Source organism: Notolepis coatsorum (genome assembly GCF_963971535.1).
Source record: "Notolepis coatsorum genome assembly, chromosome: 9".
NCBI classification, from domain to species: Eukaryota; Metazoa; Chordata; class Actinopteri; order Aulopiformes; family Paralepididae; genus Notolepis; species Notolepis coatsorum.
The window spans coordinates 96,378,085-96,392,719 of NC_140173.1; the positions used below are offsets into that span (position 1 = coordinate 96,378,085).

General features: G+C 41.0%; 1 protein-coding gene across 1 annotated transcript in view; it reads left to right on the forward strand.

Moving 5' to 3' along the window:
• Positions 1 to 1,577: 1,577 nt before the first annotated feature.
• The window catches only part of abch1 (ATP-binding cassette, sub-family H, member 1), a gene marked incomplete at both ends in the record, with an annotated part of 152,615 nt that continues 139,557 nt past the window's right edge, over positions 1,578 to 14,635 (forward strand). Inside the window, 3 exons of the mRNA XM_084321942.1 lie at positions 1,578 to 1,612; positions 2,488 to 2,647; positions 12,158 to 12,312. Of these exons, the coding sequence (XP_084178068.1) occupies positions 1,578 to 1,612; positions 2,488 to 2,647; positions 12,158 to 12,312 (350 nt within the window). The remainder of the gene's footprint in view (positions 1,613 to 2,487; positions 2,648 to 12,157; positions 12,313 to 14,635) is intronic.

Consider the following 14,635-nt stretch of genomic DNA (forward strand, 5'->3'; position numbering starts at 1 on the left):
GTTGAGTAGCTTGTATTTTCATTGTAGGCATGCAAGTTAGATTACTGTATCTATGGAGGACAAACATGTCATGTCCAAATGTCATATCTAGCTGTCTGTACAGGCTATTTAATGGCAAATATTTATATTATTCCTTGCACAAGGCTTAATATTTCTCTTTTCTAACAGGGGCGAGGGGGAAAAGCATGAAGCTCCATTCCGGAAGTGGTGTGGACTGGTTGGGGAGCTCCGCTCAATCCTCCCAAAGTCTGTGCCAGTACTTGCGGTCACTGCTACCGCATCAAAGAGGACCAGACAGGACATCATCAAGCACATGGGACTGACTAACTGTGTAGAGATTGTCCAGTCTCCAGATTGGGCCAATATCAGGCTGGCATCAAAGAGGGTGGTGTCAGATCCAGTCAAGACATTCTCATGGCTCTGAGGGAGAGGGAGCAAAAGACATTTCAGGCAATAGACTAGTGGACATGTTTGAGGTGCTTTGGTACCATGAGGTGCACGCATAGTCGTAGTACCCTTGAATGAGTGCTCCTGCTAGAGTCTTCAGGGTATTCTTGTTTACCAGAGAGGAGATCCTGTACAAGAATCTTGTTCGTTTGGTTGACTTTTTTGATGTATATGTATGCCTGCCTATGTGCTTGTCCATGTAGGGGCATTGATTTGTCCCTATACACTATGTTTTTTATAGATGCATGAATGCCTAGTGAATGAATGTAGTATAGATTATGTATAAATCGTTTTTATATTCGCTTTAATGTCCTTCTATTTTTCTGTTTCTTTCTGGTTAAACATCTAGCTCAGGGACTATAACTGAAAACTAGCAACCTTGCTAATGTTGGCATATTTACAGTTTTTAATTTGTATTCATTTATAAATGTATAACTGTTGATTGATATGCACTGTCCTGGGGTGAGCCACCGTTTCATTTGAGTATTGTTTTTCCCCTTTTTTGTTAGCTTAATGGTTTACTGTAGGTTAATTAATGTATTTTCCTTTACAGATAGTGGTGTTGGTTTGTTGTTTTGCCCTTTGCTCACCCTTGAGTTAGTGCTTCCTTTATGTTAATAAATATAATTTTTGTTTACAAACCTGGTCATCATTTCTGTCAACAAATATTTATGTTACAGCACTTACCCTCAGGGGTCGTAAGAGGCTCATTGAAGAAATAGATGTTGCATGTTTTCTGTATGAATGATACATTTACTATATTACTGTATAGATGTTGCATGTTTTCTGTATGAATGATATATTTACTATATTATAGATGTTGCATTAAGAAAATAACGACGGTTGGTATATGTTAACTCAATCATGAAATATCACGTTAACCTCTTAACGATAAACGATGAACTGCGGGCACTTACTTTTATAACATTGACTTCTAATCTGAATCTTACAGGATTAATAAATGAAAATGAAATAATTATTCAAGTTAATTAACGTTCACTTTCAACGAGTGTGTCTAAAGGGACAGTCTCCTAAATCTCACAGCCTTTTGTACATGTATCGTGAGGCTGTTCGAGGCGGCGATAACGAGGTTGTTTCTGGGGGGAATGCATTTTCATGAACACTGTGTCATGATTGGTCCGTTCGGGGGCAGCTTCCAGGGGAAGTACATTCTACCCCATACACACTTTCGGCCGTAGTGCTTTACCAGTCTTTATCTCATGGAGGAGATAAAACTGGGAACGAGGTTACCCCCAAGGGCAGCCGGGAGCAGACATGGGCTGCAGCGTGGGGCCGCACCCGGGGACAAATCCATGTGCCCCGGTCCATTTTCGTCAGGGACGTGACAGCATTATCGAACATGCAAATTCCACACAGGATTATAACACCATGAATTTATAATCTGCAAAGAAGCCAATTTCTTTGCAGTAAGGACTGGATAGAGCAGTGGTTCCCAAAGTCGGGGTCGCGACCCAAAGGTGGGCCGCGAGCAGCCACGGGAGGGCCGCGAGATGATTTAAAAAAAAATAAAAAAAAATATATATATTTTTTTTTTTGTCAGGCCACTGAACTTAGAAGCAGGCCAGGACAGTGTTTCTAGTTGTATTCTAAAATTCTATTCTATTGTATTCTAAAATGTGACTATATGGTTTTATATTAACTTAATAAATAAACAAAAACGAAAAATCTACTTATTTCAACGAACATTTCAAACTAAATAACAGATTATGCACATAAAACGCTGAAAACAACCGAAGCAACAATAGTATTTTAATGAGGCTATTATTATTATCATTATTATTTTGTAACAAGTTAGCCCTCTCATAAATAGCACATATAAATGAATAACTAACTTGAACTAACTTAATAGTCACCTGGCAGAAAAAGAAAAAAAAAGCCTGACGATGTGCATTGGGCCGCGGCTCTCTGACGCCTTATTTTCTGGGCCCCGGCCTGAAAAGTTTGGGAACCCCTGGGATAGAGGACTTCAACTCAGAATAACTCTTGACTTGTTTTGTTTTTTAAACTCTCTTTCTACAGCTATGGTCTTTTAGGCCCAAGTGGGTGTGGAAAGACCACACTACTGAAGTGCATCGTGGGAACTCTGAAGATCTCACATGGTCACATCACTGTGTTGGGGAAGCCCCCCGCGTTTCCTGGTCACGAGGTCCCAGGGAGGATGGTGGGATACATGCCACAGGTATGTATTTAGGTGTGCCAGCACTATGGCCCGTATTGTGCATGCTGGTTCACTAGCATGGCTCACTGGCACACTTAACCCCTTAATTTAATTTAATAAGTTATCCTCTTAAGCTGCAACGTCCCTCATATGGGACGTTTTTCGGATTTTTTGCAACCGGCACTTTGGCGACCCCTAGTGGCTCGGGTGTGCATATTTTGTAATACAATATATATATCGAATTGAAGGCTTATTTGTTGCCTGTCGATAGTGTCAAAATCCGACAAAATCCGTTCAGCGGTTCTCGAGTTACATGCCGGTATTTGAGGCTTGTGCAAAGTACACGGTATTGCGCAAAATACCACTCCCGACTCAGGCTGCAGTAGTTCCGTCAATCTAGATCCGATCTCGAAAATTATTGTGGATCATTGTAACCAATGAGTGTGGCTTGATACCCCACATGGGGATCTAAATAAAAAAAACTAAAAACACGAAGAAACACGGAAACAGGAAGAGCAAAACAGCCGAATGAATTAAAGACTATGAGAAAACTGAGTTTTTCTTTGTACACAGTTTACCAAAATCACTCCTAATCACTCATTTCTGAATGGATATTTTTTTTATAATCTTTTCCCCTCTTTTTCTGTTTTTCTCCCCTCCCAATGTTAGTCGTTATGCCAATTCCCAATCCCCTTCCTGGTCGTTGCGCACTCTACCCCCTACCGTCGGTCTGGGAGGGTGGAGACTATCACATGCTTCCTCCGACACATGTGTACCCAGCCACTTCTTTTCACCTGGCAGCGCGGACTCTCACTGAGAGAGTGTAACGTGTGGAAGGTCACACTACCTCTCTTAGGTTCTTCCCTCGCTGTGCAGGCGCCCCAACCGAACTGTAGGAGTCGCTGTCCACAACGACCCAGACCCACCCACCGGCTTCCCTACCACTGACTCTGCCAATCGAGCCAGTATGACGGCCGGCCAAGCCGGAAGCAACAGTGTCTCTTGCGTTGGTGACGAGCACCTTGTCCGCTGCGCCACCCAGCCGCGCCCCTGAATGGATCTTTATGAAATTTGGATATGTACTACATAAGGCTTCAGGCTATGGCTCCGTCTGGATTTGTAAGCCATACCACCTTCTGGGGAAATACTACCTCTGGACTACTAATTATTACTACAGAAAAACTTGAGTTCTTTTTACAACTCAAGTTCAGACCTATGTAACTCTATTACTTTAGCACTAAAAGTGAAATTATTTTCTGGAATCAGAAACTTCAGAATGTCATCTTTCAAAAGAGACCAGGCTCATGCATGTGCTATAAGTATAAAGTATGTTGTTTTGGTTTGCAAAAAAAGTATGCAGTCCTCAAGTTCAAGTAAAAAGATTGCCACTTTTCTGCCCGCTTGTTAAGAGCCCTAGCCATATTTTCCCCAAAAAATACATACCTAAGTAAATGGAAGATTGCTCCACTTCTAAAAAGGCCATTTGCATGTTCTTGGTATCTAGGGACATCTATCTATATTGTGTCTCTTACTAGGCTTGAGTAAATTGTAATGAATCAAAAGAGAATATACATTTTCGCTTTTTTAATTTTTTTCTTTTCATCTCTGACGGTGAATAATTTCATTTCATTTAATTTCATTTTATTTTGTTTCGCAGATGGTAGTGTATTACAGTACATTACAAATTCCTATAATTCATTTAGTTATTATAATCAAATACACCCATAAGCGAAAAGGAGCAGGAAGAAGAATAAATTCTTATTAATACCTGCCCCCTATCCAATTAAATAAAGTAAATTTGATGGTCGACGCATACAACCATTACTTGCACTAAAGTGCAAATTTAAACAAATTCAAAACAAAACAACTAGAACAAAAACGAGCAACAAATGAACAATCAAACATGTAGAAAAGCAAAAAATAAGCAAAAGATAACTCCAGAGTCTAATCCTTTTCGTAGTCTTCATATTGTCTAATTATTTTCATCTTATAACATTTTTTTAATTGATAAATATTTTTACATCCCTTTAGGTCATTGTGGAGAGAATTACACATTTGTATTCCTATCACTGAAGGACACGTCTGCTTCTGAGTGGTCTGTGCAAATTTTTTTTTAAATCAAATTTCCTCCTGCTATCCCCACTTTCTGAACTACATACAAACTTCTTTTGTAAATTAACTGGCAGCGAATTTCTTTTTGCCCTAAACATAAATAATAACGCCTGTAGTTTCACTATCTCTTCAAGGTTCAATACCCTCGATCTGATAAATAGACTGTGTGTGTTCTCTATACTTGACATTATGCATGATACGTACCGCTCTCTTCTGTAATGTGTATAATGATTTTATGGTAGTCATATATGTATTTCCCCATACTTCAGCACAATAACTAAGGTATGGTGAGATAAGTGAGCAATATAGTATTCGCATTGGATCATATTTTAACACATGTCTCACTTTATTTAAAACTAAAATACTCGTAGACATCTTTTTTTTAACGTGTGCTATGTGGGATTTCCATGTTAGTTTGTCATCCATTATTACACCCAAAAATCTAAACTCTGACACTCTTTCAATAGCCACGCCATCTATTGATACTACCACCTTGTCGTCCATTTGTCGATTACCGAAAATCATAAACTTCGTTTTTTTCAGATTTAACGATAACTTGTTTACATGAAACTATTTTTTTAGTTTTGTCATTTCATGTTCAATACTTTCAGCTAATTCGTTTAAATTGTATCCAGAACAGTGAACATTTTTGTCATCTGTGAATAAAAACTAATTGTAATATTTTTGACACGTCACAAATGTCATTGATGTACAAATTTAAAAGTTTTGGTCCTAAAACGGAACCTTAGCATAATACTATGCTAACATTGACCAGATGTGAAAAATTGCCAGTGAGCTCATTCAACACCTTCTTGACATAAAGTGTAAAAAAAATCGAATGAAATTAATAAAGGGCAGATGATTTACAGGTTTTTTTGTAGATACAGCGCTGAGATTTCTATAAACTCATATTTCACTAATAACACTTAATATCATTGGTAAAGAAACATAGTGCTGAAAATATACACATTGACTGCTGTTTTGACGGGTTAGGCTACATTTGAAAAGGAAATGCAACATTAATTAATATGTTCTGTATTAATCGATGTATGGCATGATATGAATCTCGGCCCTGTACCGGGCCCGTCAAGCTTAACCTCTTGAGCCCGACGGGTCCGGTACCGGTCCCAAAATGACATCAAGTCATAAATCAATCTGTCTAGACCAGGGGTGGGCAATTATTTTTCCCGGGGGGCCGAATGAGCAATTGAAAATATGTTGGGGGGCCGGGCCAAAATTCCAAACTCAATTATGCATAATATACATTTTATTTCTATATAAAAAGCAGTAAATGGCATTGTTTTGACCCCTGGTAAGAGTGTATGTTATTATTTGGCAATTAAAAGGTGAGGTTAGCTTTCAAAAATATCATTTATTCAAATAGAATTTATTTCCAAAATGATAAACAAAATGTGAAACATTAATAACAAAGGGCATTTTGAGTTTCATATACTATTGAAACAAGGATTTTCTTAGCTTTCTAAAGACATCACATCATCTTATAGCAAAAATAAACAAGACATGTCACTGAACTGTGTAAAGAAAAGTGTCCCAGTTTTGTAGCCTTTTTTACTTTACATGCCTATATTAAACATTTAATGTTTTCAGAACTGTGCAAAAAAAAGAAAAAGAAATATCAAGTGTCCCATTTCACTTGTTATATTTCCACATTTTAGTGTTCTTCAGTTCTTTTTTTTTCATTCAGTGTGAGAAATCCAGTCTCTGTTGAGCTTTAACAAGTCCATCAAAGTCAGGTTGCATGTCTGAGGTGGAGATGCGAAGCACAGCTGACAGATGTTCATCAGTGAGAGAGGATCTGTACCTGGACTTGGTAAACGTCATGACTGAGAATGTCTGTTCACATATGTAGGTGGATCCAAAGAGAACCAACATCTTCTGAGCATGTCTCCTAAGCGTATATTGTGCGTGTGAACGTTGACATGAAAATAAAAAAGTTAAAAAAAAAAAAAAAAAAAAAAATATTATTATTATGTAATCTTTCGCGGGCCGGTCAGAATCATCCCGCGGGCCGTATCCGGCCCGCGGGCCGTACAATGCCCAGGTCTGGTCTAGACTGTATGACATAATGTTCGTTTTTTTGTGTATCCAACAGTAAACATCCTAACCATGTCACAACAGCAGTCATAGTGTATCTTTTCTGCAATACGTTTGTTTACCAATAGGTTAAAGTGTTATTAATGAAAATATGAGTTTAGGAATTGTATTCAATAGATGGCGAATTTCGACCGGAAATATATCCAAGTGGCCATTTTGCTGTAGTCATTATGATGAAGGAAAGACAGGGCTTTCAATGAGCGTTGAAATTTCGAAAAACTACATCTCCTATGGTTCTCCAGCTTTCTGGACGCGAATTACTTCCTGATTATTATTTTTTATTTCTCTTGTTTCTCGGGATTATATACCACAAAACTGAACGTTATTGGCATAGTTTGGAGCGCAGTTAGTTTGTCTCCCTTCTGTGAACATTTAGCAACCATCCGTGTTGAAATCCGTTTAAAAATGGCGGAGCTGTCTCAAAGTAGTAGGTGCCGAGGTGAGTGGCAGCCTTTCATAGCAGCTCCCACCCCCCTCTACTTCTTATCCCTTTTTACTACTTTTTACTTATTTCTTTTTGTGATTCTAGTTGTATTAATAGGTGTCTAAGTGACTGTGCGTTGCTTTACACCAAGTTAATGCAAATTGTTAACAAGTTCTGTGAAGTTAGCTGAGTTAGGCAAGTTAGGTTGAGCGCAGCCGAACAATGGACAACAACAACACCGGCGGGCTGGTTTACCCGCGGGAGGCTCTCCTCTGCTTTCGAGACAGAGTTGCAGCGCCACCGAGGAATCTACCAGGCGACATACGGATATGCAGACGGGGGAAACAAGCTGGCACGATCGTGAGGGACAAAAGAAAGGAAAACAGGAGATTTAAGCCTTACCTGCCCTCTGTCATTATGGGGAACGTGCGATCGCTGGCCAACAAGACGGATGAGCTCTCAGCCCTGATGAACAACCAACGGGAGTACAGGGAGGCGAGCCTACTGTGCTTCACAGAATCCTGGCTGAATGATAACATCCCGGACCGTATCATTGAACAAGAGGGCTTCACGGCGGTGCGCGCCGACAGGGGTAAACAAAGCGGTAAGAGGAGAGGCGGAGGGCTTGTTGTCTTTGTTAATTCCAAATGGTGCCACCCCGGGCACATCTGATTCAGATTCAGATTCCTTTATTAAGCCATTTGTGTAAAAACACATTGGTAATTGTTGCAGCATTACAGTGTATGCATTTTTCATTTCCTTTTTCACAGTAACAACAACACCAACACAGACACAGGACAAAAAACTGTGCAGTGGAGGATTAATAATTTAAAGTGCAGAGTTCCAGTAAAGACTTGTGCCAGTGTCACTTGGGGGCGGAGGGGGGGGGGGGGCTGAGGCATTGATCACCATTAAGCTGCAAAAGATGGATCAGAGGACCAGATTTTCTCTGTAGATCAAATGATGAATGGCCAAACTTGCACTTTGAATCTACAATCTCTGCTAATGATCCAGAAATCAAACCTGACATCACAGTAAATGTCATTGTCAAAAGTCAATTGAACCCAACCAATTATCTAATCCACTACTTCTCATCATGGATGAAGCTGAAGACTGCTGTAGCTTGGCTTCTTAAAGTGAAGACCACACTCCTGCAACTGACTAGGAGAAAGGAGATTTAAACTGCCGTGAGTAGTGTTGAAAATGATCCTGTCAAATTAAAGGAAAAGGTTGAAGAGGAGATGCAAGTCTTTCAAGCGACACTTTGTGGACAGTGCTTATCTTCCGAAGATCTTATCCAAGCAGAAGGTGCAGTCATCTCATTCAGTTAAAAACAAAGATTCCAAGAATAAATATCTGTTCTACAAGCTGGTAAAATTTTCAAAAGAAGCAGTCATTTGTACAAATTGGATCCAGTGCTGGATGATGGACTTCTGAGAGTAGGAGGTCGCCTGAATAGGCTTGCGATGCCTGAAGAGACCAAACATCCAATTATTCTCTCGAAGGACCTTCACATATCCACACTATTGTTACGACATATCCATAAACAACTCGGACATGGAGGAAGAAATTATATGCTGTCTTGTCTCCGCAAAAGATATTGGATCATCAAAGCTAACTCCGCTGCAAGAAGAATCATAACTGACTGTATTGTGTGCAAACGACAGCGGGGTAGAGTAGGAGAGCAAAAAATTTATTCAATGGATCTGGAGGATTCAACCAGACAAGCCTCCATTTACAGATAGAGATCAAGAGAGGACGAAGTCTTGTTAAAAGGTATGGTGTAATCTTCACCTGCATGGCAAGCAGAGCAGTACATCTTGAAATTGCACATACACTTGATACAGACTGCTGTATCCATGCATTACAAAGATTCATCTGTCGACGAGGTCAAGTGTTGTCTTTAAGATCAGACAATGGCACAAACTTTATAGGAGCGGAAAGAGAATTGAGGGAAGCACTGAATAGCTAAAGTGAATAAGATAAAGTAGAGCTTTAACCCCCCCAGCAGGATCCCATCACGGTGGTGTTTGGGAGCGACTTATCCGCATGGTACAAAGTGTACTACGTTCTGTTCTTCATCATTCTTCATTCTTCAAGTGCTTAATGATGAAGGATTGCAAACTTTAATGTGTGAAGTAGAAGCAATTTTAAATGATCGACCCATTACCAAGTCTTCTGATGACCCATTGGACCTGGAAGCGCTGACCCCAAACCATCTTCTTTTGTTGAAAACACAGCCATTATTGCCACCTGGGCCCTCATTTATCAACAATGCGTAGAAAGTGTTCTATTTCCGTTAGAATTTAGAATGTGTGTACGCACAGAAAAACCGGGATTTATCAAACGTGCATACACAGGTCCTACGCACACTCCGTGTTGATAAATACCATTTGTTCTACGCTCCGCACTCGTGCACAATTTTAAGTATTTGCATATAGAACCGCCCGTAATTAACCATATACGGTAATGAAACACCCCCATGAAATGTGGAAAAGTGGACTAAGCCGAGCAAACGCATGTTATGGGAGAAATACGCGACAGGCTGACAGACGTGTACATGGTGATGTCGGATATGATATCTATTAACTTCTTAAAGACCATTGCTGCCTGGGCAGCGCAAACACTAATAAAGACCGTTAACCACTGTTTGCCATTGGTGTCATTAATAACCATGCTGGAATATGACTGCCTTTTTTCATTTCGTTCGATTAATACCCAGGGATTAAAGTTCTCCATCAATTTGATTCCAAATCACGACGGATTTTCCGTAAATTTTCTACCTGCATGGTTTAATATGATTTGTAGAGGCATACAATCTATTTTAATGTCGGTATTAGGTATAGCCTATATAAATTATATATACATAGCCTACATTTGTTACGGTTGCGGTGCAGGTACAGTAAGCAATTGTGAGTCCAGTAGAGGAGGAAATAATACGAGTCGGAGAATGATTGCTCTTTCTTAGTGGTGCCTTTTAATGTAAGAACACAGAGCACAGAGAATCCGGGGAAAGACGCCGGGCGTCAACTTGAGAGCAAGGTAGATACATGAGAATAATCAAGAGCGAGAAGGTCAGCATTATCTCCAGCTCCTTCCACACGATACACGGTCTGAAGCCTCGACAGGGGCAGAGAGAAACAACAATGAATATATAGTCAAACCCCAAACATTCCAATGCATCAATTAGTGACAGGTAAATGACAGCACAGTGACAGCAACCAGTGGTGACAGAACAAGAAGTGACACATCAGGAATAGGGCATGACCAACAGTGAGTGCAGATACCAACCACCAGGGGAAATAACTCCAGAATGACAGTGGGGTTCCTAAGACCAGAACCCCGAACGTTACAACATTATGCAACAGTAATTTGCGCATAACGCAGCATGGCACAGACATGTCACACGGAGCCCCGCGAAGCCTGCATACAGTAAACTAACTTGATCGTTAATATAACTGTTGTCCTTGTATCTTTACGCTTATGAAAACATTTAATAATCTTTATAGACTATAGGCCCTCGTTTGGCCATAATAGCCTATTCTCAAATGGCTAAATCTCCTCGCTGATGGACCCATGTATAGCCTATATCATATTCCTATATGTCTCCAAGGAATCGTGGGGCTCGGGGAAAAAAGGGAACCCCTGCTATAGCCTATCCTTTATAATGTTATAGGCTATTTTATTTACAGAAGTCTATTTATGATTTGTTTCCATAGCCGGTCTCAGTTATGCTGTGGCTGAGATGGGTCGGGATTAATGAAGCTGATAGGAGACTGCTTCTCGGCTATACGAATTAAAGCCACGATTGAAAAGAATGTACTTCCTTCTTGACAATAGCATATACTATAACAATAATACGAGAGCATACAAGAACAATGAATCTCACTGCCATGTAGCCTACGCCATGTATAGCCTGCCTATGTGATCAATAAAAACGCGAACTTGAATTCCATCGTGAGCTCGTTATAATTACACTACTGTTGCTATTTTACAATTAACTATAATGAATTACGGGTCATACCGAACACGTCAGTCAAACTAATGCACGGAAGCGTTGCAGTTTTCATATTCTACCTAAACCTGGAATCACGACTGGACATCCATCTGTGTTTGTTGCTGTGTCTATCTACTGCGTAGGATCACTCCCATACCCTACTGTACCTGTGAGGTAACATGCAAAATAAAACAGGACATTGGAAGGAGAAAATTTGCAGCTACATGGACCGAAGCTGGAAAAAACACCCCTTCACCACAGAGTTCACCTGTCTATTAAAGTAAAATTTGGGGTTGAAGAACACACCCAGGTTTTTTACGAAGGGCTGAACTAGGACAGACAGGTTACCCAGGCTGCTGGCAATAACACTGGTTTGGTTTGGGGGGCCGAAAAGGAGGATTTCGCATTTAGAATCGTTGAGTTGTAGGACATTTTGTGCCATCCAGCATTTGATGTCATCTAGACAGGATCGGAGGCTGTCAAGACTGGACTTGTCATTGGGTTTCATGGGGAAATAGACCTGAGAGTGTCGTCGGCATAACAATTGAAAGCGATGTTGTGTTTTTGAATAGACTAAACCAAGGGGCAGCATATACAGAGAGAATAGAATAGGGCCAAGGATGGAGCCTTGTGGGACCCCGCAGGAGAGAGAGGCAGAGGGGGAGGAGCAATTGCCGATGTTGACACAGAAGCTTCTATCATTGAGGTAGGAGGTGAACCAAGATAGAGATGTGCCACTGACACCAACTGCCTGGCAGAGACAATCGATAAGGATGTTATGATCTTTATTGAGTGTGTTCATATTGGAATGGAAGTTCTCACCAGCCTGTGTGTGTACATGGCAACACAGTCTATTGAAGCCTTGTTGTCATTGTGTTTGTAGGACCTCGCCCTGTACAACGAGTTAACCATCGGCGACACCTTGACCTTCTTCGGTCGTATCCACGGTCTGTCGTGCAAGGACACCCAGGCGCGCATTGACTTCCTCGTAGATTTCCTGGACCTACCTCAAAAGCAGAGGCTGGTCCGAAATCTCAGGTAATTCCTCAGGTACACACATACTCAACACCTCAACATATCTATATATCAGGTAATTCATCAGGTACACACATACTCAACACCACAACATATCTATATATCAGGTAATTCCTCAAGTACAGACATACTCAACACCGCAACATATCTATATATCAGGTAATTCCTCAGGTACACACATACTCAACACCTCAACATATATAAATATCAGGTCATTCCTCAGGTACACACATACTCAACACCTCAACATATATAAATATCAGGTAATTCCTCTTACATTTCAAGCATTTCAAAACAGAAAGAAGCATTTCATACAAAAGTATCCTGTATTTCTGTATGACAACTAATAAAGAAACTTGAACTTGAACTTGTATACACATACTCAACACCTCAACATATACGATAAGATATTCCTTTATTGATCCCCTTGGGGAAATGCAGGCATCATAGCAGCATGTGGGAGGGGGGAGGGGAGGTACAGGTAGTAGAAGACATGATACAGGTCATAGAATTATAGTACAGTGGAGAAGTAAAAATAAATATAGAATAAAAATAGGCAGTGTAAACAATATAACAATATAATTAACTCTGGACATGTGCATATGAGCAAGTAGGCAGTGTAAAAAGGTCAAGGTGCAAGATGAGGGTATGTATGCCGTCTCAGTTATATTTACCCTACAATAAATATAGTTACAATGTATATATAATCTAATAACTAATATTTAATCTAATATATATAATCAAAAAATGCTAAATGCAAAAAATGCTAAATATACGCTCTGATGAAGTAAGTATACAGTATACACATAAGGTGCAGTATGCATATAAATCTCAGGTTAATTCCCCAGGTACAACATATATAAATATCAGGTAATTCCTTACGTACACAAATACTCAACATATATTAATTCCTCAGGTACACAAATACTGTGTAGATCAACACATGAGGGCCCACAACCCCCTCCCCCCAAAAAAAGCTTTTTTTTTTTATATTAAATGACACAGGGGGCCCCCTGGTGGCTTAGGGGGCCCAGTGCAACGCATAGTAAATGGTAAATGGTGCATTTATATAGTGATTTTAAGCGCTTTACAATTTTGTTTCTGACATTCACCATTTCACTCACACATTCACACTGACGGTGGAGGCCAACCTGCTCATCGGGAGCAATTAGGGGTTAAATGTGTTGCTCAAGGACACGCTGCCCGGGAGGAGCGGGAATCGAACTGGAAACCTTCCGATTACCAGACAACGCTCTACCTCCTGAGCCACTGTCGCCATGCATAGTCTGCATATACTGTAGCAAGAGACTCGGTATTTGGCACATTCTAAGATGCTGGATAGAGCATTCTATCTGATGTACAGTATGTTTATCTGTGGATATTGAGACAGTATGTCTTTGTATATTATTCACTAGTGGCAGGTCATCTCCCACTTTCCCATGAGGCAGTGAGACACAGAGAGAGGCAGTGAGACACAGAGAGAGGCAGTGAGACACAGAGAGAGGCAGTGAGACAGAGAGAGAGGCAGTGAGACACAGAGAGAGGCAGTGAGACAGAGAGAGAGGCAGTGGGACACAAAGAGAGGCAGTGAGACACAGAGAGAGGCAGTGAGACACAGAGAGAGGCAGTGAGACACAGAGAGAGGCAGTGAGACAGAGAGAGAGGCAGTGAGACACAGAGAGAGGCAGTGAGACACAGAGAGAGGCAGTGAGACACAGAGGCAGTGAGACATAGAGAGAGGCAGTGAGACACAGAGAGAGGCAGTGAGACAGAGAGGCAGTGAGACACAGATAGAGGCAGTGAGACACAGAGAGAGGCAGTGAGACACAGGGAGAGGCAGTGAGACACAGAGAGAGGCAGTGAGACACAGAGGCAGTGAGACATAGAGAGAGGCAGTGAGACACAGAGAGAGGCAGTGAGACAGAGAGGCAGTGAGACACAGAGAGAGGCAGTGAGACACAGAGAGAGGCAGTGAGACACAGAGAGAGGCAGTGAGACACAGAGAGAGGCAGTGAGACACAGAGAGAGGCAGTGAGACACAGAGAGAGGCAGTGAGACACAGAGGCAGTGAGACACAGAGAGAGGCAGTGAGACACAGAGGCAGTGAGACATGGAGCATGTCACCAGTGTTGTTGTTGAAGCCATACACACACATACAAACCTTCTGCCTTCCTTGATCACGTTGGCATAGATCTGATATCCAGCGCCCACAAAGCATGTGACTATATTCAAAGGGGTGGAGAGAGAGAGAGAGAGAGAGAGAGAGAGAGAGAGAGAGAGAGAGAGAGAGAGAGAGAGAGGGAGAGAGAGAGAAACGGAGAGAGAG